The following is a 22537-nucleotide window of genomic DNA, read 5'->3' as shown; positions in this document are numbered from 1 at the left end:
AACCCTGTCGCGTGCCATCTTCCTTACAGGCGCGTGCGGCAGATGTCTTTATCCCAACGAGTCTCCTGGCGACGGCGGTGGCGGAGAGGATCCTGTCACACCGCCGGTCGGGCCGCCTCAGCCGATGGAGATGCGATAGCTGAGACGGCCTACTTTCGAAAATCGGGATACAAACCCGCACAAGGAGGCCAGCGCCGGCGAACTCAGCCATATCCAGTCATGCGGCGACGAACCCTGCATATTGCGGCACATACGCGGGCGGGCACCAACAGCTCTGTGGCCATCACGCCAGCTCACGCGCACACACAGGCAGCACAGGCGCCTGCGCGTGCGGTGTTTGGGGGGTAATGTGGCGCGCACACACGCTGGACGATACGCGCGGCGTCGTGTATGTTTTCAGCCGTACCTCAAGATATGGCTGAAAAGCACGCGTGGAAAAATCCAACCGGGCCAGGCAGACCTCTCTTCCGCCCTCGCGCGGAATCCGGACAATCGGCGTGGATATGTGAATGTGTGAGAATCGATTCGGAGAAACCCGACAACAGGCTATAGAGCAAGCACAACGATAGAAATGCAGCACGCGCTTCCGCACACCGCAGTTACAGATCTCACGCGCCGTGTTCGCCAAATTCGCCAAATTCCACACCCAGCCCCAGCCCCCGAACGCTCACGAATCACATCAATATCTGCACATCACACACGAGGCGCGTCTGCAGAGATCGCTACTCGAGCGGTGGCAGCTGCGCCAGACCGCTGTTGTGCTCTGGCGGCGGGGCAGACGGCATCCACTGCTTGACCGACCCATCCGGCCCATCCTCGTCGCCGGGCAAGCCGTCCACGGCCTCGTGCGCGAATGCGTCCCCTCCCGCCTCAGGCGCCTCCGTTGCGTCGCTCGGCACGTCAAGCGGCGGCGCGGTCAGCGCCTGCGACAACGCCTCGGGCGGAGCCTCGGGCGGCGGTGCCGGAAGACCTTCCGACGGGGCCTCCTCGGGCGGCTCAACCGCCTCTGACGGCGGCGGCGACTCAAGCGGCGCCTCGGGCGGCGAGTCAAGCGGCTTCGCGTCGGCCCTAAATTGCGGCGTAGTTGCCAGGCGGGGCTCGACGCTGCTCGGCGGCTCTTCGGGCGGCGCCGCTTGCGCCGCCCTCGCCGCCACCTCCGCCGCCATCTCTGCCGCGACCTCTGCGACGAGCGACGCCGCCGCCGCCTCGTCGTCCTCGCCCTCCTCCTCGTCCGCGTCGTCGCCGCCGCCGCCGACGAGCATCGCAAAGTCCGCCAGCCGCGTGTCGGGCGACCCCTCCCCGCCCTCCTCCTCCCCCTCCTCCTCGCCCTCAACCTTGAGCGTCGAGAAGTCGATCTCCGCCTCCAGCTGCTCCGCCTCTAGCATGCCGCTCGTGTCGGCGCCGTACCCTCCCACCAAGCGGCCCGCCTGGTCCTCGCAGGCAGGCAGGCAGTCAGTCAGTGATACACACGTCCAAGCACGGTCGACAGGGCAGACGCACTCGCGGAACACACACGGGGGCATTGCACACGAGGCGTTGTGTGCGTTCTCAGGGAGAGGCATCGCCACACAGACAAAAGTGCGATCGTCAGAGGGGCAGCGGTGGGGACCGCGCAACCTTGTGTTGTGTTGTGTTGTGTGTGTGTGTGTGTGTGTGTGTGTGTGTGTGTGTGTGTGTGTGTGTGTGTGTGTGTGTGTGTGTGTGTGTGTGTGTGTATGTGTGTGTGTGTGTGTGTGTCCGCCTGGTCCACGCGCAGGGCGCAGTCCCTGCCGGTGTGCGGCTGCCAGCCGGCCGGCGGAGGCAGCCTCGGCGGAGGTACCCTACAGCGGACGTGCTCCCGAAGACACTCACCGCAAAGCGTCGTCGCATGCCCGCGAGGCGGCGGCGTCAACGCACCACTTCCGCCCCGCCTCCGCCGTCTCGAGCTGCGCCCGGACGCTCGCACGCACGCCGCCCAAGAGCGCGCGTCGCGTGCGCACCAGCGCGCAGGCGGCGCGGTCGTACCGCGCCTGGGTGAATGCGCCACGGTCAGGGCGGGGGTACGGTGATGGTGCAGAGCACGCAAGGCACCGCGTGTGGTACGAGGATACGAATACCTCGTCGAACACAGCGGAGCGCGTGTACGTGTCCTCTCGAGCGCTGGTCGGAGTACAAGAACAAGTATTCTCCCGCTAGGCGGTAGAGCTCTACCGCGCCTCCTCGCGCCTCCTCGCCTCGCTCTCCGCCCGCAACTCCTCGAGAGCCGCCTCCAGCTCCGCCGCCACGGCGCCTAAGGAGGGAGGGAGTGAGGAGGGAGGAGGGAGGAGCGGGGAGGGAGGAGGGAGGAGGGGGGAGCGGGGAGGGAGGGGGGAGGGGGGAGGGGGGAGGGGGGAGGGGGGAGGAGGGAGGAGGGAGGAGGGAGGAGGGAGGAGGGAGGAGGGAGGAGGGAGGAGGGAGGAGGGAGGAGGGAGGAGGGAGGAGGGAGGAGGGAGGAGGTAGGAGGGAAGAGGAAAGCTCGCCCGTACAACCGCCGCTCTCACTGTCGGCCAACGGCCTCCCCCCCACTGAGTTGGTGGCCGCTGCCGGCGGCGGCCGCCGCCGCCGCCGCCGCCGCCGCCGCCGCCGCCGCCGTCGCCGGGCCCTTTCCCCGCCGCAGCAGCCTGCTCTCGCGCTGCCGCCGCCGCACGCATCTCTTGCGCAACGTACATTCGGGTGAGCGACCCGACGAGCCGGCGTACGCCCGCGACGCCGTTGGCGGACCCGCCGTTCAGTGGCGGCGGCGGCGGCGGCGGCGGCGGAGGAGGAGGAGGATGCGGCGGCGGCGGCGGGGGGGCAGCCGTGGCGGGCGGCGCCCCCTCCGGCTCGTCTCCCGCCTCCTCGCCGCCGTGCGACCCGCCACCGCTACCGCTCCCGCTGCCGCTGCTGCTGCTGGACGCCTGCATACGCGACGGGAGGGGTGAGGTGCGCGGGACAGCGAGGGGCGCGGGCGGCGCGCCACACCGCGTCGCGCGCCGCAGCCGCTTCGGACAGCTTGAGCCGCGTCTGCAGCGCCGCGGCCTCCGCCGCCGACTCCTCGGCGCGCGCCGCCTCCATCTTTGCCTGCAGCCCAGCATACCGCTCCGCCTCGCGGGCCGCCTGAGACGCCAACGTGGGGGCGGGGGAGGGCGGTGTTGTGCAGTGCACTCCGAGCACCGCGTGAGCCCGAGGGAGGCGAATGCCGCTGGATACGGCAGACATGCAGCGCTATACACCCCCTCTCGAGCGCCAGTTGAGATGCGAGAATACGCCTTCGTGTTCTAGCGCGAGCAGCCTCGACCGCCTCCTCCAGGTCCCTCGAGCGGGCTGCGGCGGCGGCGGCGGCGGCCTTGGAGATGGAGGCCTCCTCCTCGGCGGCGTGCACGCGCCGCGCCGCCTCCGCTCTCGCCTTGTCGGCCGCGGCCGTCGCCTCGGCCACCTCGGCCTTCAGGTGCCCCGTTTCGGCAGTCAGCACCTCGACCTGCTTCGCTAGCTCCGCCTCGCGACTGCTGCTGCGCGCGGCGGCTGGCGGAGGGGTCTGCGGCGGCGGCGCGGGCGAGGCGTACGGCGCGCCACGGGAGTCCCACGGGTGCGGGCTGAAGGGGCTTGCCGCGCTGCTAGCTGGGGCAGCGGCGGCTTGTGCGGGCGCGTCGTCAGCCTGCCCGAGCAGCGCGACCGCCGCGGCAAAGGTGCGCTCGAGGACGCCCACCCGCTCCTCGAGCCGCTCCGTGGGCGACAGGTCGCGGGCCTGCGCACGGAGCAGCGCGTGGCGCAGGTCGCGCTCTTTGCGCGCGAGCAGCGCGTCCAGCCGCTCCATCACCGCATCCTCGGCGCGCTGGCTCAGCTGCTGGACGACGAAGCGCAGATTCGTCTCGAGCTGCTGGTTGCGCTCCTCCAGCAGGGAGGGCGAGGAGCTGCGCTGCACAGGTGCTCTTTGCATGTTTTGCGGAGCAGGCCGCCGAAAAAAGAAAAGAGTTGCGAAACAACATATGGAGCGAGGAGCGGGGTTTTAAAAACAAGAACCGAAAAGAAAAAGAATTTTACAACCAAGCTCCCTCGCACAACACGGAGAAATCACGACTCTCACAGTGATTTGGGCTCGGCAGCTTGTTAGCCCTCAGCCGAAGCTGGGGCCGGTCCCGTAGCCGAGAGAGCCCGCGCCGATGTTGGTTAATAAAAATCTCTCTCTCTCAACACGGGGCACGGGACTGCGCCGTGTTGTGCAAAAAAATAACATAGAGAGATAGAAGCAGGGTTTTAAAAACAAGACCGAAAAGAATTTAAACAAAAGAACTCTCTCTCACAGCACACAGGCTCGACACAGGTGCGAACTGGCGCGTGCTAGTACTATCACCGGCACACCACCGGAGCCGCCTAAGCGACTCCGTTAAGAACGGCAATGCACTTAGCACCGTGCACAATGCCGCTGTCCCCCGCACGCTAGCTCGTTCACCGTCTGCCACGCCACGGCGGTGTGGAGAACGACAGACAAGCGCTGCATCTGCAGCCCGTGCCAGTTCTTGGTGGTCCATGTGACCTCATCGAGGTGCTGAGCGTGCGAAAGTTTGTTACTCAGCTGGTCCGCCGCCTGCCGAAGAATTTTGCGGACGCCGTCCCCGAAGCCGCCGGGAACGTCTCGAAGCGGTCGAGCAAACGCAGGTCGCAATTCTTCTCCCGCGCGAACCGGTAGTCGCCCTTCTCGAAAAAAGAATTCCCGCATTTGTCTGTTTTCTTTCTTTCTGTTACACTAGGCACAGAGGCACGTCCGGGTTTTGGAAGTAAAGATATATTACTTTTTGTTACACTAGGCACGGGACTGGCGCGCAGCCGCTTCCTCAACGAGGCCCGGTTCAGCGACCTCCTCGCCGGCGACGCGGAGCGACCGAAAGATGGGCGTCGGCGGCGGCCGGCCCTGCTCCGGCGGCGGCGCGCGCCTCGGCAGCTCGACGCACAGCAACCTGCACGGCGACGGGAGGAGAGACCGGTGGAGCAGAGCGTGATATGCGGCGGCAGTCTCGATCGGCGTCCCACGTGGCGGGGCGACACGGAGCGCAACATCTAGGGCGACCACCTCTCGCCCTCCGCCGTCGTGTCGAGCAGCCACTCGAGCTCGGTCGGCCGCACCTCCTAAGGGCCAAAGGTCGAGTTCTGATCCGCCCTCAGCCACTCTGCGGCGTCTTGGCGAGCCTCGGCCGCCGCCAGCCGGCCCGACAGGAGAGGCTCGTCTCTCACGCGCACGTCGAGGAAGCCGACGAGGCACTCGCAACGCACGTCGGCCGCACGCGTCGCCTCCGGCACACGCAGCTCGAAGCTCAGCGCCGCGCCGCGCTGCGACCAGCGGCCCCACTCCATTTCTCCCGCCACCGGCAACGGCGGTGGCGCGGTCACGCCAGCGCCGTCGAGCAGCTCCTGCGCCCGGCCGTCAATGGCGCCCGTCTGCGCCGCCAGCCAGGCGTCGATCTCGGCCTTGCTCATCGGCGCCTCCTCGTCGACGCCAGCCATTGTTGGCGGGCCGGTTCGCACGCGGCGGGCCGGTTCGCACATGCGGTGATGCGCCGGCAGAGGGAAGACCAACGCGGCGGCGGCGGCGGCGGCGGCGAGCATACGACACTAGGCACGGGGCTGGCGCGCACTGGCACAATACAGGTACACCACGGGAGCCGCCTAAGCGACTCCTGCGAGGACGGCGAGGCACTTAGCTCAGTGCACTCCACCACGCCCTCGCCCCCAGGGTTCCGGCTCCTAGCCAGATAGGGGGTCTGCGTGACTCGAGCCAAAACGCCCTACCTACCTACCTACCCCCAGCGTCTGAACCACAGCGTGTCCCGACTCGACCGCCGGCGTCCCGGTCCGGGTGTTTTTCTTCTTATCCGTTACCATAGAGCAAGGTCGAGGGCGGGCCCTTTCGGGCTCGGGCCGCCCTCTCGCCCGCACCGCGGGGCTTGCACGTGGCAGCGGCGGCTCAAGATCCCAGCGATCTCGAGTTCTTCACGCTATCCACTGCGCCGCGGCTTCGCCGCGCCCATCCAAGCCCAGGGCTTGGTTTGCTGATAACCGCATCTCGCTCTGCGCATCTCTGAGGCTACCCGCGCGCCGACTGCTACGCGCGCGGCGAGAGGCGCACCCCATCGGGGACAGGATTGAGGCCCCTGTACAAGCTCGGCAACGCTGCCGTCGTTGCCCTCCCGAGCCCTCATACAACACGATGCCGCACATTGCGCAACCCGTTCTGCGCACATGCCGCAGGGAGGAGTTTTCACTCTGCCGTCCGAGTTTCTCCTTCCTGCAGGGCGAGAGACATCAGCCTCTCTACTTCCAGGAGAACATCTACGCCACACGCTATCCCGACGGTCCACAACCCACACTCTCGCTGCAGTCGATCCAGCCCTCGCACTCCCCACTGGAGATCTAGCCGAGGCCCCGGCGGACAGGATTGGAGCCCCTGTGCTGCGTCTGTGGTGATATGTGGGGGGCACGTTCTCCTCCCTATTCATGTCAGTCACTCGACTGCGTCGAGGGGGGGGACGTCTGAACCACAGCGTGTCCCGACTCGACCGCCGGCGTCCCGGTCCGGGGGTGTTTTTCTTCTTATCCGTTACCATGTAGAGCAAGGTCGAGGGCGGGCCCTTTCGGGCTCGGGCCGCCCTCTCGCCCGCACCTCTGCGGGGCTTGCACGCCCAGGCCGCGCAGCGAAGCGAAAAAAGACGAAAATAGGGGGTACCTACCTGTTGCAGGGCCCTCTGGGGCGGTCAAAACCGGACCTACCTACCTATTGCATAGCCATAGGGTGTCACCGTGGTAAACAGACCCCCTATCTGGCTAGGAGCCGGAACCCAGGGCAAGCTCCTTCATTCACAGCCTTGTTATTGAGAAGAAAATACCTCCTATGGCGCTGTGCGCTGGTCTGTGAGAGGTTGAGGTGCGAGCCCTGGAGGCCCTGGGGATGGGGGGAGACTACCCGCGGGCCTAGAAGGCCCGCGCGCAGGGGGGTGTTCACATAAACGAACAACCCCCGGCCCGAAATCGCACAGAGTTCAGAGACAGTCACGCAACACGGGGTCCCAGGGAAGGCGAGCAAAAACCTTATCGTTCCTTCACAATCTGCTCTGCGATGGCGGTGTGAAGAACGACTCAGATACGGTCTACGGCGGAATTTCTCTTTGCCGCAAAGTCTTTAGCCTTTAGGGGTTAGAGAGAGATTTTTATCAATACCATGAAACAACTCTAGCACTTTGTTGTTTTGGGGTTAGTGAATAGGAAGCCGCCGGATATAACTGGGGCCCCGGACGTAAGTGGGGCGGGCCCGGGCGGGGCCGGCGCCCCACTTTGCAAATCGACCCGTTTCCCATCCAATATCTCCCACTCGGCCGCGGAGGCCCCAACTGAGAGCGGGGCCCGGGGGAGGGCGTCCCTCTGGTCGTGCCCACCCCTCGCATGACCCCGGGCGACAGCGGGGGACCCCGCAGCAGCAAACCCGCCCCACTTACATCGAGGCTTCCTACATGCATGTAGGAGTGTTATTGACAGCAACAGGTATATAAGATTTTCTGCATAAATTAAATAAAGAGACCAGTCAATCCCTGGTGGGATTAGGGCAGCAACCCGACGGGCAGACTCGCCTTGACAGCAACAAAAAGAAAGAAAGAAAACGGACAACCCAAGGGAGGGATGGGACCCGTTCTAAAGAAAGAAAGAAAACGGAGGCCTCGGGGGATGCCCCCTGCCCCTGCGGCCGTTCCAGCCGTGGTTCCACGCGTCGGCCGTCCACCCCGCTCGTGGGGGGGGGCCTAGCTCTCGCCTCCCCTCGGGAAGGGGGGGGGGGGCAGGGCCCGGATTCGCCGACGGCCCCGCCTCTCTCCCCCCCCGCTCCGCATCGGGCCGCAGACTGCGCAGTAGTCGCGTCGCCTCCCCCTTTGCCCGGTCCCTCTCGATTCGGTCCCTCACTGACCGGATATCAAAGGCCGAGTTGTGTTCGGATAGCGGGCCCGCCGATGCCACCCGCCTCTTCACACAGCAGGCGTACGCCTTCAGCGCCTGCTCCCCCGACTGTGTCGGTCCCGGTGCGATATCGTTGACGAGGTAGTCCTCCCCCTCCCATCGGAAAACCTGCCCAAGAAGGTCCGTCGAGCCAACCAGTCGTCTTGCCAGACTCCGCACTTCCCGCGGCTGCACCGGCCTGAGAACGCCGGTGCTGGCCGCGAGCGACAGACCTATCGCCCTAAGCTCCGCCAGGACCGCCTTCTCGCCCGCCGCCGCGGCCGCCCGATCCATCTCGGCCTCTCGAGTTGCCTCCTCCCGTTTGCTTGCTCTGTCTGCCGCCGGCACGAACCTCATCGGGCTGCCTCGTGTCCTTCCTGGTAAGATCCGCGTCGGGGCCGGCCGATCCACCGGCGCCGCCCCGGCTTGGGGTGCGCTCGCCTGTTGCGACGGCTGCCCCCCCCTCGCCGCCCCCCCGTATCCTTGTCTCCTCTTCTCACGGACCACGGGGGCTGCACAACAAAAGCACACAAACACCCCCTGCCCCTGCATGGCCTGGCACAGGCGCGTCCTCATCCCCTCCTCCGCTTCCCCTTCCACCCGTTCAGAAATCCGTTCCAGGATGGCGCTGACACCTCCTCAGCCACCTTCGTAGCCGCCGGTCCGTCTTCCGGCTTCACGTGGAACAGTGCGCGAAATTTGCCGCCGCACCCATGACAGGCGGCTAGCGCAGGGAAGCGCTCCGTCCCGAGCGACTCGAGAGGGATCCCCACCGCTTGCCAGTGGCGTGTCACCTGTATCGCCCGCTGCTTGGCCACCCGAGCGCACCATCCTCAGGGCGCCTCCCTCCATCCCGAGCAGCGCCCCCGCCATCTCTGCCTCCGCCATTCCCACTAGTCGCAGGAATCGGGGGAGGGCGGCCGGAACCGCTCCGTCGGGGACGGCCTCCTCTGGGGCCTCTCCCGCGAGCCCGTGTAGCACTTGCAGCGTTGCTGCCGCATCTTTCGCCTCCTCCCCGCCCCCCACGGCCCCGTCTGACAAAGGTAGGAACGACAGGGAGTCGGGCTGCCAGCGCACCACCCTCCATGGTGCCATGAAGTCCACCGCCCCGCAACACGTCTGCGCAGTCCAGAAAGAAAGAAAGAAAACAGACAACCCAAGGGAGGGATGGGAGGACGGCACGCCGCCACCACACAGGGATTTGCGCAGTCCACGCCAGCGTGCTTTACACCGAGTGAATTCTTGCTATCGCTCTCTTCGCTTGGCGCGCTCGAGAGCGGCTCGGCAGCATTCATATGCCCTCGCGCGCGCGAACCGCCGGCGACGCTCCGCCCACGGACTGGCTGGCAGAGCTGCCGCATGAGCTGCTGCTGCGTGTCCTCGAGAGCGTCGACGACTTCTCCGATTGCGCCGCCTTCAGCCTCGCGACGCCGCGCCTCGGCCTCCTCGCCCATCGCCGTGGGCTCGCGCGGTTTGTGGACCTACGCTTCGCCATTGCGATGAAGCTCCTGCTCATCCAGCGCTGCGCTGCTGCCGGTACTTTCGGCACTGTGTCGGTGACGCTCAGCGAGGTCACCCTCCGCAAATACGCCGGCGACTGCCGAGCCAGCGCCGACCACTTCCCATGGCTTGCGAGCGTGAGCCCGGCGCTCTGCCTCTCGTCAGAATTGGAGGGCGCTGGCGAGCTCCGCGCCGAGGACTGGAGGCTGCGGCGCGGCGAAGAGGTTGGCGCGAAGCTGCGGATGCGTTTCCTGCAGGGTCGCGGCATGGTGCGTCACTACGAGGGCGAGCGAGGCGCGGAGCGGCTGGTGCGCGAGTGTGTCGACGGCACGGTGTTTCACTACGAGGGCGAGCGAGGTGCAGAGCGGAGGGTGCGCCAGTGTTTCGACGACATGGTGTTTCACTACGAGGGCGAGCAAGGCGCGGAGCGGCAGGTGCGCACCGAGTTTGCCAACGGCACGGTGTTTCACTACGAGGGCGAGCGAGGTGCGGAGCGGAGGGTGCGCCAGTGTTTCGACGACATGGTGTTTCACTACGAGGGCGAGCAAGGCGCGGAGCGGCAGGTGCGCACCGAGTTTGCCGACGGCACGGTGTTTCACTACGAGGGCGAGCGAGGTGCGGAGCGGAAGGTGCGCTACGAGTTTGCCGACGGCAACGTGCTTCACTACGAGGGCGAGCCAGGTGTGGAGCGGCTGCTGCGCGTGGAGCTGGCCGACGGCACCGTGGAGCACCACGAGGGCGAGCGAGGCGCGGAGCGGAAGGTGCGCGCGGTGAGTGCCAGCGGTGCCGTGGTCAAGTACTTCGAGGGCGCGCGAGGCGTGGAGCGGGTGGTGCGATGGGAATTCGATGGCCCCGCTCGCCCGCAGTGAGAGAAAAGCGCGACGTCAACAACGGCAGATGGAGCGGCGCGCAGTGAGAGAACTGCGCGACGTCAACGGCAGATGGAGCGGCGCAGAGGGCCGCGCTTGCCGCCGTAGCCCTGCGGGGCCGGGGCGCAAAGAGCGCCAACACTGAGGAGCTGGGGAGTGGGGAAGCATATCTTACATCTAGCATGTGAGCCAACGTCCCAGGTCGCGTTAGTGGCGTTCGTCGCGTTCCATGGGTCAGTCCAGTACGTGCCTGTGCCGTTACTCAGTGGGTTCAGCTTACTGGGAGACGGAGAAAAGGAGCTCTTCTCGCATCTCGGCAGCCTGAGCGCTGAGCCTGAGGCACGATCCGGAGGTTCGACACGGCGCCGCGCGCGTCGAAGTGCATCCGAACACGCCCGCAGGCCCGCGTTCGAATGATTTTCGAGACCTCGGGAGATGGAGGGAGGGCCGCACTTGGAAAAAGAAAAGAAGGAAACAGTCGTACTTGGATGGTGAGAACGCGCCCGTGTGTGTACACGGACCGCCGGAGGACGGCAGACAGAGAGGGGGGGCGGGAGGTACTGGACCGGAGGACCTATTATGCCACACGCGGCCACACGAACGAGTGGGTGCGAGGACGGCTCGGCGAGGGGCTCACGGCGGGGTCGCACACGGCAGGGGTGACGGGGCCGCTGTGGAGCGATGTGGTCAGGGGAACGACGAGACACAAATGGGACAAGCGCCAGCGGATCAAGGATCAGCACGGCGAGCGCGAGATTGAATTCGCCGACGTGGATGATCATAACGTGGTGACAAAGACCGTCATGGGAGCGCGGGTGCGGCAGCAGGCGGGGGTGCCACACGGAACGCACCACGAGAGGATCATGCGGGGCGAGGCGGGGAGGGAGACCCCGGGCGCCGCCACAAGGAGCGAACTCAGGGGCTGCCTCGTCTGTAAGGCCGCGAGGGACGCGGCGAGGAGGGCAGCACTAAAGCGGGACCCGCTGTGTCCGATCGTGCGGAAAGCCGCGCAGCAATGGACCGAGGAAGATGAGAACCCGCCTAGAGCGACAATGGCGCACGTGCTTAGCGGCGCCTGCCTGGGGAATAGGGAGCAGGCCAGATGGTTCCTCAGAGTAGCGCGAGCGCAGACAGGGACGGCGATCAGCAAAGTGGCACAGGCGGCACCCGACTCCAAGGAGACGCTGAAGACGCTGAGGATGGCGCATGTCGCTGCGCTGAAGGGCTCACGCTACAGGGTGCTGGACGAGGACGGGTACGATACACTGGCCCCCGCAGTCGGGGGGGTGTTGCCAGCACTGGTAGATGACCTCTCGGAGAAGAGCCGAAGGGACCTTGGCACCGGGGTCACGAGGAACTTGCAAGTCGTGGCCGAGGCGGCGACGGGAGCGGTGCAGAGGTGGATACAGCTCAATGATGAAGCAACGGCGCGCATAATGAAGAGAGAGGAACACATCGAGTGGCTGAGGAAGCTCTTCGCTGGGTGGAAGGAGGCCCGCCCGGCCTTGAGGGAGTCGCGGCGGAGGAGGGATAACGGAGGCAACGTGCAGACAGGCCAACAGCCAGTGGGACGAACGAGGGCCGCGACGGCGGCTCAAGCGGGAGGGAGCGGAGACGGTGGGCAGAGAGCGAAGTGGGTGAGACTGATGATGCTCCTTCGACTTCGGGAGCGGTTCCGCTGCTGGGCGAGCTTCAGGATGGTGCTCACGCGAAAAGGAATCGACGCGATGTACAAAGCATACAAGAAGAGGAGAAAGAAGAGGAGAGGCGCCAGTGATGACGAAACAGAAGCTAGTGCAGACGAGGGCAGGGCAGACCCGGGGACGGCGGAGGCGGACCAGACGGCATCGACCGCCGAGGGAACGTTGGGAAGAGGCACGAGGAGGGCGGCGACCTCAACCGACTATGGAGGACCCGTCACCAGACGACGCAGGGCGGACGACGGTGAGGCGGAGCAGTCGCGCAGGGCGAGACGAGGGAGGGAGCAGGACGTTGCGGAGATCAGCAGGAGGATGTACGAAGAGATTAGGAGCAGCAGGGACCCGAGGGACCATGTGGAAGACGGCTAGTGCTAGTCCCCCATCGGGAGGACGACCCCGGCTAGTCGCCGACCACACCCACAAAGAACCCTGCACAAAGACCGCAGGGCGGGGACCTGTTCCTTTTTACCCATCTCCTAGTAGAGGTGTCCGTTTTATTTATTTATTTACTTGGATGGAGCACTTGGAGTGTTCTTAGCCACCACAAATGATAAAGCAAGAAAACAGACAGCTCAAAACGAGGGATGGGAGGACCAGAGGGTCCCCACCGCACGAGCAGGATTTTGGAAAGCAACGAAAAAATGATGAAAACAAAAAAAAGGTTTGCTCGCGATGGCGCCTGCTCCTCGCGGTGGTATTTTCTTCTTTCTCAATAACAAACAATCTGTGAACAAAATTGGTAACAACCAGGAGCTCCGAGATCCGCTCGAGAGATCACCGGCGCGTATTTTCTTTTTGGCGTGACTCCCATTCGGCCGGTCCGTTCGTTGGGTGATGCTCGCCTTCTCCGCGGCGCTCAACCCAAGGGAGGGATGGGAGGACGGCACGCCGCCACCACACAGGGATTTTAAAGGAGAGGGGTGTGGTGCGCTAGCCGTCGCCCACAGGACCCGTTCTGTCGGCGCGATTTCCCCACAGGGACTACAGGTGCGGGCTTTGGTTTCACAACACGTTTGGTCCTCGCTATGGTACGGCTCACCAGATGCGACAGGAGGGCTAAAATCCGGAATATAGACTGCCAAGAGGGTGCTCTAGGCCGCGAAGACACCACACACGGTCTCCCTACTCATGCGCGGCTAGCAGGAGGGTGCCAAAAATGAGGCGCGTTGTGAAACCGCAGCTGGCCCCGCCGACGGGTAGCACAGGTCATGAGTGAGGCCACGCCAGCTACCTCGGGTGCTCCGTGTGGTCGGCCTGGACCGTGCCGCAAGCCTCGAGCAGCGGAGAAGCGCTGTCCTTGAAGTCCAGACATGCTTCGCCGCCGTGGCGCAGCGCCGCAGTGCGAGCGAGCACTGCAGCTGCAGTGCTCGCTCGCACTGCGGCACCCATCGACTCCCTGCGCTCCGGGCACATTGGCAAATGTGCCGGCGGCCTTGTGGACGGCTCGGGCACGAATTGCACGACGGCGCGGCGTCTCGAGGCGGCCGTGTTGTGAATGTCACTGGGCCACAAGTTTGGCTTCGGCAACACCCTCGACCAAACCTTGCTCAAGGTTCTTGGGTGCAAAGAGCGCGGCCACAAGTCACAGGGCCCGCTCGTCCATGCGACCGGCAAAGGCTGGGTCAAAGAGCACAAGGGACAGTACTACGACGCGCTCCGTGTCAAGAACGGAATCGTCAAAATTTGTCTCGTCGAAAGCCAGGGCGGCATCGCGCCGCCAAGCAAGAGAATCATCTTCAACTTCGCCAAAGAGGTCGGCAGCCCGAGCGCCGTCGACCGCACCGACTACGGCACAGCCTCCGGCAGCGCCCGGGGCTTCGCCCAACACCACTCGCAACAGCTCTCGCGCGCCGCCGTCAGTGGCGATGCGCAAAACATCAACAACGCTGCTCGCAACATGCGTGTCGCGCACTCATTCATGACCGGTCTCAATGCCCCACCCCCCTGCGCGCGGGCCTTCTAAGCCCGCGGGTAGTCCCCCCCCATCCCCAGGGCCTCCAGGGCTCGCACCTCAACCTCTCACAGGCCAGCGCACAGCGCCATAGGAGGTATTTTCTTCTCAATAACAAGGCTGTGAAAACGAAGCTGTTGCGAAATCGACTGGGACCTGTTTCTTTTGTGGTGTACCTGTGTTAGTGCCAGTGCGAGCCAGTCCCGTGCCCAGTCCTGTGCCCAGTGTCGTGCGAGGGAGTTTTGTTGTAAAATTCTTTTGGGCCATCGTTGCCGTCGGAACACACATGGCCACCCTCTACCACCCCACCGCCTCGCAGCTCAACGCACACGAGGGCGGCATCTCCTGCGTCGCGTGGGGCCACGGCCTGGTCGTCACCGGCTCCGCCGACGAGGCCGTCCACTCCTATGAAGTAAGCGGGGCGAAAATTGAGCGGCGGCACACTCTGACGGGCCACGAGCTCGGCGTCACCGCCGTCGCGGTCGCGGCGGACGTGGCCGTCGCCGCGTCGGCCGCGCTCGACTCGCGCATCCGCGTTTGGAACCTCGACACGGGCAGCCTCAATCTCGAGATTGACTGCGGGCCTATGTCGTACGGCGTCGCGCTAAGCCCGGACGGCGCGACCGTCGCCGCCGGCTCGATGGGCGGCATCAGCCTGTGGGACGCCGCCTCGGGCAGCAAGACCGCCTCGCTCTCGATCGGCAGCGACCGCATCGTTCTCTGCGCCGCTATCTCTGCGGACGGAGCGCTGCTCGCCGCCGGCGCAGAGGACGGCGGCGTGCATGTCTTCGAGATGGAGGCGCGCCGCCGATCGGCTGCGCGCACGCCTCCAGAGAGACACGCCGCCCCGCCGCGCCGGCCCTCCACACCGCCTCCCCCGCCACTCGGCTCCGCGCTCGCCTCCAAAGCCACACGCGTCTGCTCTGCCAACGGCAGACCAGACCGCCTCTGCCGCACGGCCTCCGCCCACAGCCTCTGCCTCCGCCCACAGCCTCCGCCTCCGCCCATAGCCTCCGCCTCCGCCCACAGCCTCCGCCTCCGCCCACAGCCTCCGCCTCCGCCCACGGCCTCCGCCTACGCCTCCGCTCACGCCTCGGCTCACCCCTCCGCCCACGCCGCCGCCCACGCCGCACCGCAGGCGCCGTACCAGCGCGTCGCAAAGATGGAGGCGCACGCGGTGGCGGTGCGATGCGTCGCCTTTTCGCGCGACGGCAAGACGGCGCCCCTACTAGCACGCTCACCCAAGCACAGACACGCTAGCCCTAACACGGACACGCTAACCCTACACACAAACCCCGACACACTAACCCTGACACGCAGACCCCTCAAGCTAACCCTGACACGCAGACCCCGACACGCGACAACTCTCCGCTCCCCTCCGACACCCTCTGCTCCCGCCGACGCCCTCCGCCCACCTCGCGCGCCGCCGCCCTCCGCCCGCCCGCCCCGCCCGCCCGCCCACACACACACACACACACACACACACACACACACACACACACACACACACACCTTGCCCTCAGGTGCTCTCCGGCTCGGAGGACTCGCGCGCGGTGCTGTGGGAGGCCGCGTCGGGACGGCAGCTCTATACGCTACAGGGGCACGGCTCGTGGGCCTAGACGCGGACGACAGACCCTTGTCTTCAACCTACCTCGAGAGGACGCGTATTCCGCTGCATCCCGCGGTCTCCCGCTGCACTCCGATGCACTCCGCTGTGTTCCATTGTACTCGTAGCCCCTCGTCTCCACGCGGTGATGGCCTCGCAACGCAGGCTCGTGGGTGCTCGGCGCCGCCTTCTCCGCCGACGGCTCGCACGTGGTCACCTGCTCCTCTGACCAGACCGTGCGCAACTGGGACCTGACGACGGGCGCCTCGGTGCAGACCCTTGCGGACAGCCACTCGGACCAGGCGTGGGGCGTCGCCTTCGACCCGAGCGGCGGCCGCTTCTGCTCAGTGGGCGACGACCGGGCGATCCGCGTGTTTGAGGCGACCGTGGCGGGGGGCGAGTGAGCGTAATCACACTCCCAGATATAACGTTTTGCGATTATGATCGGAGACTTTGGGTGTGTCGCGCTAACACTTCAGACGTGGCGGCTGAGAGCTTGGCGTTGGATATTTCCCACGTGAGCGTAGTCCGTGTAGTCCGTATAGAGACTAGAGAGAGTAGAGTATACGCCGGGTACTGACGTACGCTTATCACTCGCTTGGCCTCTAGCGGCAAGCAAAATTTCCCAAAACGAAAACCCCGAACTCAGCAAAGAGAGCAATGTCCGCACCCCGCGGCGTTAACTTCCGACCGGTGGCGGTGTGCGCGTGTGCATGACGCCGCATCGGCGCCAAATCCCAAAAATATGAACCGTGAACCAGAACGCGAATCTGTGTATATCTGATCTGACAACTGCCACTCGGAGTGACCACCCTTATGTCCAATACACAACTCACAAGCACAGTCACACGACATGGTAACGTTCCGCCTTTAATCATGAAAAGTCAGGGACGTCATCAACATGCTGCGCGAGTCCGAGTCTAAGCAATCGCTACGCAACGCTTGTGGCTTGGAGGGACGAGCCGCGCCACTCGGCACTCGTCCAACTATGAATCTCAGGCGCGTCCTCCCATCTCGGACCGGATGGACTGCACACCAGCCGACCAGGCTAATAGTCCAAATGTACAAGGCCGCGGCCACAAACTCTTACGCTTTGCCCTCGCTTCCAGCATATGCGGAACCGCCGTGCTTGGACACGTCCATGCCCGCCATCTCGATTTCCTCCGAGACGCGGAGCATGCCAGCAAATTTGAGCCCGAAGAACATGAGGAGCGACCAAAAGGCGACCCATCCCACCTGGTAGCAATCGCACAGCGCTGTTAGGCACACAAGGCACAACAAAGGCAAGGGGCGAGGGAGAGAGGGGCCGTGTAAGTGGAGTGGCGGCCCTGTGGGTGGGGTGGGGGTCGGGGTTGGGTGCCTCGATGATGAGCGCCACAAACTGGGCGCCGAGCAGCGTGCTGCCGCCGTAGAACAGCCCCGCGTAATCCGTGCCAGCGACGTCTCCGTTGTTGCCGTCCCAGCCGAAGCCGACATAGTCAGGATGGCCGAAGAGACCGACGGCAAAGACGCCCCAGAAGCCGCAGGCGCCGTGCACCGCAAAGGCGTCGAGCGGGTCGTCGATCTTGAGCTTGAGGAGGAGCTTGCTCGCGCCTAGGGCGGTCGTGGTGGTGGGTTGGAGCAGCGTGCCTTCCCACCCCTTCCCTCTGCCCTTTTCGGCCCGCTTTGCAACTTCCCTCCCTCACGCCACCTCTCGCTGCCCTAACTGGCTGTCCTCCCCCATCTATCTCTCGGCTGTTCTAACTCTCGTGCCGGCGCGCCATAGTAGACAAAAGCGCCGATGAAACCAGTCAGGAACGCGGCGTACGGCAGCATGCAGGCGCAGCCGGCGGTGATGGAGACGAGGCCGGCGAGGATGCCGTTGCAGACCATGCCCACGTCGTATTGCTTTGAGAAGATCCGGTCGAAGAAGACGACCGTGACGCCGCCGACGCCGGCGGAGAGGGTGGTGCACATCGCAGCTCGGGCCATGATGGTGCCATACCCGGCGGGCGTGATGCCGAGGGTTGAGCCCTGGAGAAGGCAAAAGCGCGGAGGGTCATCACAACCAGCAGAGGGCGGAGGCGGAGCGGTGAGGGATGGCGGATGAGGCGCGAGGCCGGGGTGCAGGCGGCGGCGGCGCGGCACCGGGTTGAAGCCGTACCAGCCCATCCAGAGGATGAAGGTGCCGAGGACCTGGAAGGGGGTGGACTGGCCCGGCATAGGCACCGGCTTGCCTCTCTCATCGAAGCGACCGAGGCGCGGCTGGATAACAATGGCGCCGCAGAGCGCCGCGACGCCACCCGTCATGTGGACCACGCCCGAGCCGGCAAAGTCGAGGCAGCCCCCGTAAAAGGTCATGCTCTTGTCGGCGGTGAAGGCGCCCGATAGAAAGCCGTTGTTGCACCAAACCCAGTGCACAACGACGGGGTAGATGAAGCCGGTGATGACGATCGTGTAGCAGAGGTACGCACCGAGTTGTGCACGCTCGGCGACGGCGCCGGAGACGATGGTGGCAGCGGCGGCAGCGAAGACGTACTGGAAGAACCACAGGGACATCGTGTACCCGTTGTAGCCGGTGAATCCCGACCTGTGGCGGTGAAGGGCAAAGCGACAGCAATGGGGGTGGGGAGTGGATGGAGCGTGTGCATCTTGCACGCAACACACCCGCCCCAGCCGACGGCCAGGAAGGCTCCGGGGCCCGTCGAGGCGGTGCCAATAAAGGAGTTGCCAGCTGCCGCACCGCTGTCGCCGTACGCGACTCCCATGCCCCATCCCCACCAGATGATGGCGCCTGGGCCGAGCGAGGCGGCGGCGTTTGCGCCGCGAGGATTGGGGAGGCGTTGGGAGATGATGCTGGGAGCCGAGGGCGCTTTGCCGAGGTGGGGGCGGGGGGCGTCCAGGCGTGCCGATGCAGGCGTCGAGCAGGTTTTTGAGCAGGATGTTCTTGGTGTTCTTGGATCGGACGGTGCCCGCCTCGAGGAGCGCGAAGCCGCACTGCAGCCGGGGGGAGGGAAGATTAGATGCGAGCAGCCGAGGCGGACGAGATGAGCGCGGGAGGAGGGTGGGGCAGAGACGGCCAAACACCCACCCCACACCTTGAGCCTCCCAGTGTCGCCTACGCAGGCCTGTGCGCGTCTGCGCAGTGGTCGTGTGGTGGTGTGTGGCACTCCTGCATGAAGAAAACGAAGACGCCGCACACGAGCAGGTAAAAGGCGTCGAGGGCTTGCGCGTCTCCCAGGCCGGCGAGCATCAACGGCGGGGGGGAGGGCGAGGACATGCCGGCAGGTTTCAGCCGGCAGGTAGGTCAGGGGGGGATTACGCGAGAGTGAAACGACCGCAAACTTCTCATCAGGCTGATACTTGGTCGGCGCCGAGTCTCGGACCGGCTTCCCTCCGACAGCGGAAACGGCAACGGCGCCGCAGCTCCCGGCCGGCGAATCACATCGGAGGCTCGAGGTCGACGGGCGCACCACGTTTTCCTGTGAACAGCTCTCGCTCTCTCTCTGTCTCTCTCTCTGGCTTTGGAACACTTCGTTCCTCTCCCCCCCGGCAAGGCGCGCGATACACGTCTCAGGTCCCCTGCTTATCGACCAACATACGCTCGAACGCACTACGGCTCGGCTAGAACACAGGCAAAACCAGTTGTGAGAGAGTCAAGTACGTTGTCGAGGTGTGGGGGCTGAGTTTAGGTAAGGTAAGCTTAGGCAAACTTCTCCACACACACAAAGCCCTTTGGTAGCTGGGGCAAGCGCCTCGCACCCACCTCGCACCCTCACGGCTCACGCGAGTCGCGACACTGGAGACATGGGGTCCCTGGTGCTCAGACACCGCGCGCCCACACCTCTACCTTCTTGGGCAGCAGCTGGTTCGACAGGTCCTCTCCGTGGCCTAGACAGCCGGTCTCGCCCTTGCCCCAGGTAAACACGGCGCCGTCGGAGGTGAGGGCGAGGCTGTGGCGCTCTCCAGCCGACACAGCGACGACGCGCTGGCCAGCAAAGGCCTCGATCTTCTTGGGCAGCTGCTGGTGCTGCTGGTCGCCGTGGCCCAACTTGCCATAGGCTCCCCAGCCCCAGCTCCAGACGGCGCCATCGGCGGTGAGGGCGAGGTTGTGCGCGGCTGCAGCCGACACGGCGACGACACTCCGCCCAGTAAAGGCCTCGACCTTCTTCGGCAGCTGCTGGTTCTGCAGTTTGCCGTGGCCCAAGCGACTGCCTCCTTGGCCCCAGCTCCAGACGGCGCCGTCGGCGGTGATGGCGAGGCTGTGGTAGACTCCAGCCGACACCGCGACGACGCGCTGGCCAGCAAAGGCCTCGACCTGCTTGGGCAGCAGTTGGTTCTGGTAGTCGCCGTGGCCCAACTTGCCAAAGCCTCCACCGCCCCAGCTCCAAACGGCGCCGTCGGCGGTGAGGGCGAAGCTGTGACAGCCTCCAGCCGACACAGCAACGACGCGGTGCCCCCCCAAGGCCTCGACCTTCTTGGGCAGCAGCTGGTCCTGAATGTCGCCGTGGCCCAGCCGGCCAGAGTAGCCATCGCCCCAGCTCCAGACAGCCCCGTCGGCGGTGAGGGCGAGGTCGTGGCCGGCTGCAGCCGACACAGCGACGACGCGCTCGTCAGCAAAAGCCTCGATCTTCTTCGGCAGCAGCTGGCTCTGCATGTCGCCGTTGCCCAAGTCTTCAACGCCCCAGCTCCAGATGGCGCCGTCGGCGGTCAGGGCGAGGCTGTGCCTGGCTCCAGCCGACACGCTCACGGCGCGCTCGCCGCCCAGAAGGGGGAGGCGGGTCGGCGTGTTGAGCCGCGTCACGCCCTCGCCGTGCCCGAGGAGGGCTGGCCCGTATTCCGCCGAGCCGCACGACGAGAGCCGCCCCTCGCCGTCGATAAAGACGCTGTGCGTTTCGCCTGCCGCCGCCCTCGCCGGCAGGTTGGCCTCGCGAAGCAGTGCAAAAAAGCACACCCACCGCACGGCGCAGCTCTCGCCCTCGGGCTGCGCTGGCAGCTCGAAGCCGCGCTCTTGCGCCCACAAGCGGATGCCCTGCTCCGCGAGCGAGTGAAAGAGCAGTGAGACGGCCGCGACGCGAGCGATATCGAGGGGGCTGTCGCAGCGAGAGAGGGCGCGCTCGAGGAGCTCCCTGGGGAGGTCGAGGAGGCGGGCGGGCGGCGGCGTGTCTGGCGAGGGGGCGGCGGTGGCGGCGGAGGACTCCAATCTCTCTCTCTACACACAGTCTCGCCAAACGAGGCCCGTGAAGAGGCCACCCTCGCTTGAAGCGCCTCTCCAGGCCTCGCTTTCGCTCTCGTGCGCGACGCTGGCCAGGCCATGTAGGTGCGCGCTGCCGCCCAATCGACGCGCTCCCCCGCCCAACACCCCTACCCGCCGGGCAGCGCGCCATCCATCCAGATGGCCGCCCCGACCCTCACTTCCGGCTGCGCGCCCACGCTCGGCCAGCAGGGCCGCCGAGCGCATCGCGGCTGTTATAGTTGGCCGGTCGTCGGAGACGCGAGGATCTGCCGGCACATCCCGCCACGGTACCTACCACGGCACCTCTGAACGCGAAAGCGGCGCTTCACGCGCGCGCAACCCGCCTCATGCACCCCACAAACCGACACTCCTCAGTCAAACCTCACCGAGTACCCACCCACCCTCACGCACAGTTAGTGTTCAGCAAACCACTCAAGGGTTGGCGCGCCCAATGCCGTCCAGCTCTCGACCAGCGGCACCGGGCCAAGGCCCGCGCATGCAGGGGTGGTCGGATGATCGATCTGCAAATTACATGCGCGCCTTGCTTGGTTGTGTTCGCGTCCACGTGTGTTTCGGAGAATTCAACGAAACAACTCTCTCTCACAGCACACAGGTTCGACACAGGTACGCGACAGTACCAAAAGAGCACAGTCGCGGGGGCGCCTACACGAAGGCGTCGAGATGGGCGAAGGGGGGAGGGCGGCAATCGCCCTCACCCTTACGACGCCCACCCCGGCACTCCCCGTCAACCCACACCTCCCTCTCAAGCGCAATCGCCCTGCGCGCCGCCTCCGCTGCACGCTTGCCCGCCTTCTTCGCCCCGAGGGGCGTGGCCGTGGCAGGCGTCCTGCGGAGCAGGCTCGCCCCCTCCCTCAGCCGCATCAACCGCATCTCCTCGGCCTCCAACGCCTGGCCGCTAAGTCCGCTCCGCGCTAGAAAAGCCTCCTTCGCCATGAACTCGAGCGCCCCCAAGCGAGCCCCCTCGACCCGTATCTCGTCTCCCAGCTCCTCGAACCTCGAAAGCGCCGGCTGAGCCGCGCGCGCCGAGGCGCGCGCAAAGACCCGGTTTTCGAGGTCCGAAAACTCCTGCAGCGTCATCGTCGGTGCCTCTCCTCGGAGTACGCGTGTCCGCTCCTCCCTAAGCGCCCTCTCGTCCTCCTCCTCCTCCTCCTCCTCCTCTTGTGCCGCCACGCGCATCTCGTCCTGGAGCTTATATAGAGCCGCGCGTATTCGGTGAGCTCAAACGGCAGCAGCTCCGAGTCGGGCCCGCACGGCCAAGAGGAAGAAGGAGAGGAGACCTGTGCCGTTGTAGCCGAGGTGATGGTTACGCCGCAAAGATACGTGGGACGAGGCCCCCCAGGGGGCTCCGCCTCTGCGGAGCCTCCAGAGCCACCAGAGATGGCAGGGGGGGGCGTCGTTCCGTGGTTCGCCGCCTCGGTGTCGGGCACATTCTCAAACTCTCCTTTGTGATCCTTGGCGCCACGGCGCCGCCCTCGGCGGCGACGCGGTGCCTTCCGCCCGCCCGCAGCAGCGGCCCCCTCGCCACTGTCTGCGTCAACCTACCTCCATGGCGGCGCTCGCTCGTACCAGCGCCGCCCTCTGCCAGCGGAGCAGGATCCGATGTGTCAAAAAACAGACACTTGACTCAGCAAGCAGTTCCTAGAGTTTAATTTTCGGCGCGAGCGTCGGCACTTCGAGGTCAAGAACAACGATAACAGGTAGGTA

At 65.6% G+C, this 22537-nt stretch overlaps 7 protein-coding genes across 7 annotated transcripts; 4 read left to right on the top strand and 3 right to left on the bottom strand.

The window, feature by feature from the left end:
* Positions 1–543: 543 nt before the first annotated feature.
* Positions 544–3939, bottom strand: EMIHUDRAFT_447873 (hypothetical protein). The gene is made up of 6 exons (XM_005775584.1): positions 3290–3939; positions 2952–3114; positions 2191–2269; positions 2097–2139; positions 1852–2009; positions 544–1068 (listed from the first exon to the last, which is right to left on the bottom strand). Exons 1-6 carry the CDS (start codon positions 3932–3934, stop codon positions 723–725), a joined length of 1434 nt encoding a protein of 477 aa, XP_005775641.1. The 5' UTR covers positions 3935–3939; the 3' UTR covers positions 544–722.
* A 5327-nt stretch (positions 3940–9266) lies between these two features.
* Positions 9267–10340, top strand: EMIHUDRAFT_195863 (hypothetical protein; the record flags this gene model as incomplete). Its single annotated transcript, XM_005775583.1, has 1 exon — positions 9267–10340. One exon carries the CDS (start codon positions 9267–9269, stop codon positions 10338–10340), a length of 1074 nt encoding a protein of 357 aa, XP_005775640.1.
* A 1052-nt stretch (positions 10341–11392) lies between these two features.
* On the top strand, positions 11393–12409 carry EMIHUDRAFT_195861 (hypothetical protein; the record flags this gene model as incomplete). Its single annotated transcript, XM_005775582.1, has 1 exon — positions 11393–12409. The coding sequence occupies one exon, from the start codon at positions 11393–11395 to the stop codon at positions 12407–12409; it is 1017 nt and encodes a 338-aa protein (XP_005775639.1).
* Positions 12410–14277: 1868 nt separating this feature from the next.
* On the top strand, positions 14278–15610 carry EMIHUDRAFT_195858 (hypothetical protein; the record flags this gene model as incomplete). Its single annotated transcript, XM_005775581.1, has 3 exons — positions 14278–14775; positions 15142–15174; positions 15533–15610. The coding sequence occupies 3 exons, from the start codon at positions 14278–14280 to the stop codon at positions 15608–15610; spliced, it is 609 nt and encodes a 202-aa protein (XP_005775638.1).
* An 83-nt stretch (positions 15611–15693) lies between these two features.
* Positions 15694–16001, top strand: EMIHUDRAFT_195857 (hypothetical protein; the record flags this gene model as incomplete). The annotated part of the gene is made up of 2 exons (XM_005775580.1): positions 15694–15715; positions 15763–16001. 2 exons carry the CDS (start codon positions 15694–15696, stop codon positions 15999–16001), a joined length of 261 nt encoding a protein of 86 aa, XP_005775637.1.
* A 682-nt stretch (positions 16002–16683) lies between these two features.
* Positions 16684–18135, bottom strand: AMT19 (putative ammonium transporter; the record flags this gene model as incomplete). The annotated part of the gene is made up of 4 exons (XM_005775579.1): positions 16684–16833; positions 16976–17183; positions 17342–17610; positions 17725–18135. The coding sequence occupies 4 exons, from the start codon at positions 18133–18135 to the stop codon at positions 16684–16686; spliced, it is 1038 nt and encodes a 345-aa protein (XP_005775636.1).
* A 3090-nt stretch (positions 18136–21225) lies between these two features.
* EMIHUDRAFT_195855 (hypothetical protein) lies at positions 21226–21910 on the bottom strand (the record flags this gene model as incomplete). The annotated part of the gene is made up of 3 exons (XM_005775578.1): positions 21226–21352; positions 21424–21475; positions 21544–21910. 3 exons carry the CDS (start codon positions 21908–21910, stop codon positions 21226–21228), a joined length of 546 nt encoding a protein of 181 aa, XP_005775635.1.
* Between the last annotated feature and the right edge of the window lie 627 nt (positions 21911–22537).

The sequence above is a fragment of the Emiliania huxleyi genome, assembly GCF_000372725.1.
Source record: "Emiliania huxleyi CCMP1516 unplaced genomic scaffold EMIHUscaffold_3, whole genome shotgun sequence".
Lineage (NCBI taxonomy): Eukaryota > Haptophyta > Isochrysidales > Noelaerhabdaceae > Emiliania > Emiliania huxleyi.
The sequence above is the reverse complement of the archived record's forward strand: the minus strand, read 5'-3'. Positions and strand labels throughout refer to the sequence as shown.

Bases quoted from the DNA above. Each gene is read 5' to 3' on its own strand.
- EMIHUDRAFT_447873 (XM_005775584.1), bottom strand. From the start codon at position 3,934: ATGCAAAGAGCACCTGTGCAGCGCAGCTCCTCGCCCTCCCTGCTGGAG. The intron at 2,270-2,951 runs GTCCCGCGCACC...CTCCCTCCTTAG, and splicing joins CGCCGCCCGCGCCCCTCGCT to GCGCCGTGGCGGCGGAGCTG. The intron at 2,140-2,190 runs GTAGAGCTCTAC...TACTCCGACCAG, and splicing joins AGGAGGCGCGAGGAGGCGCG to CGCTCGAGAGGACACGTACA.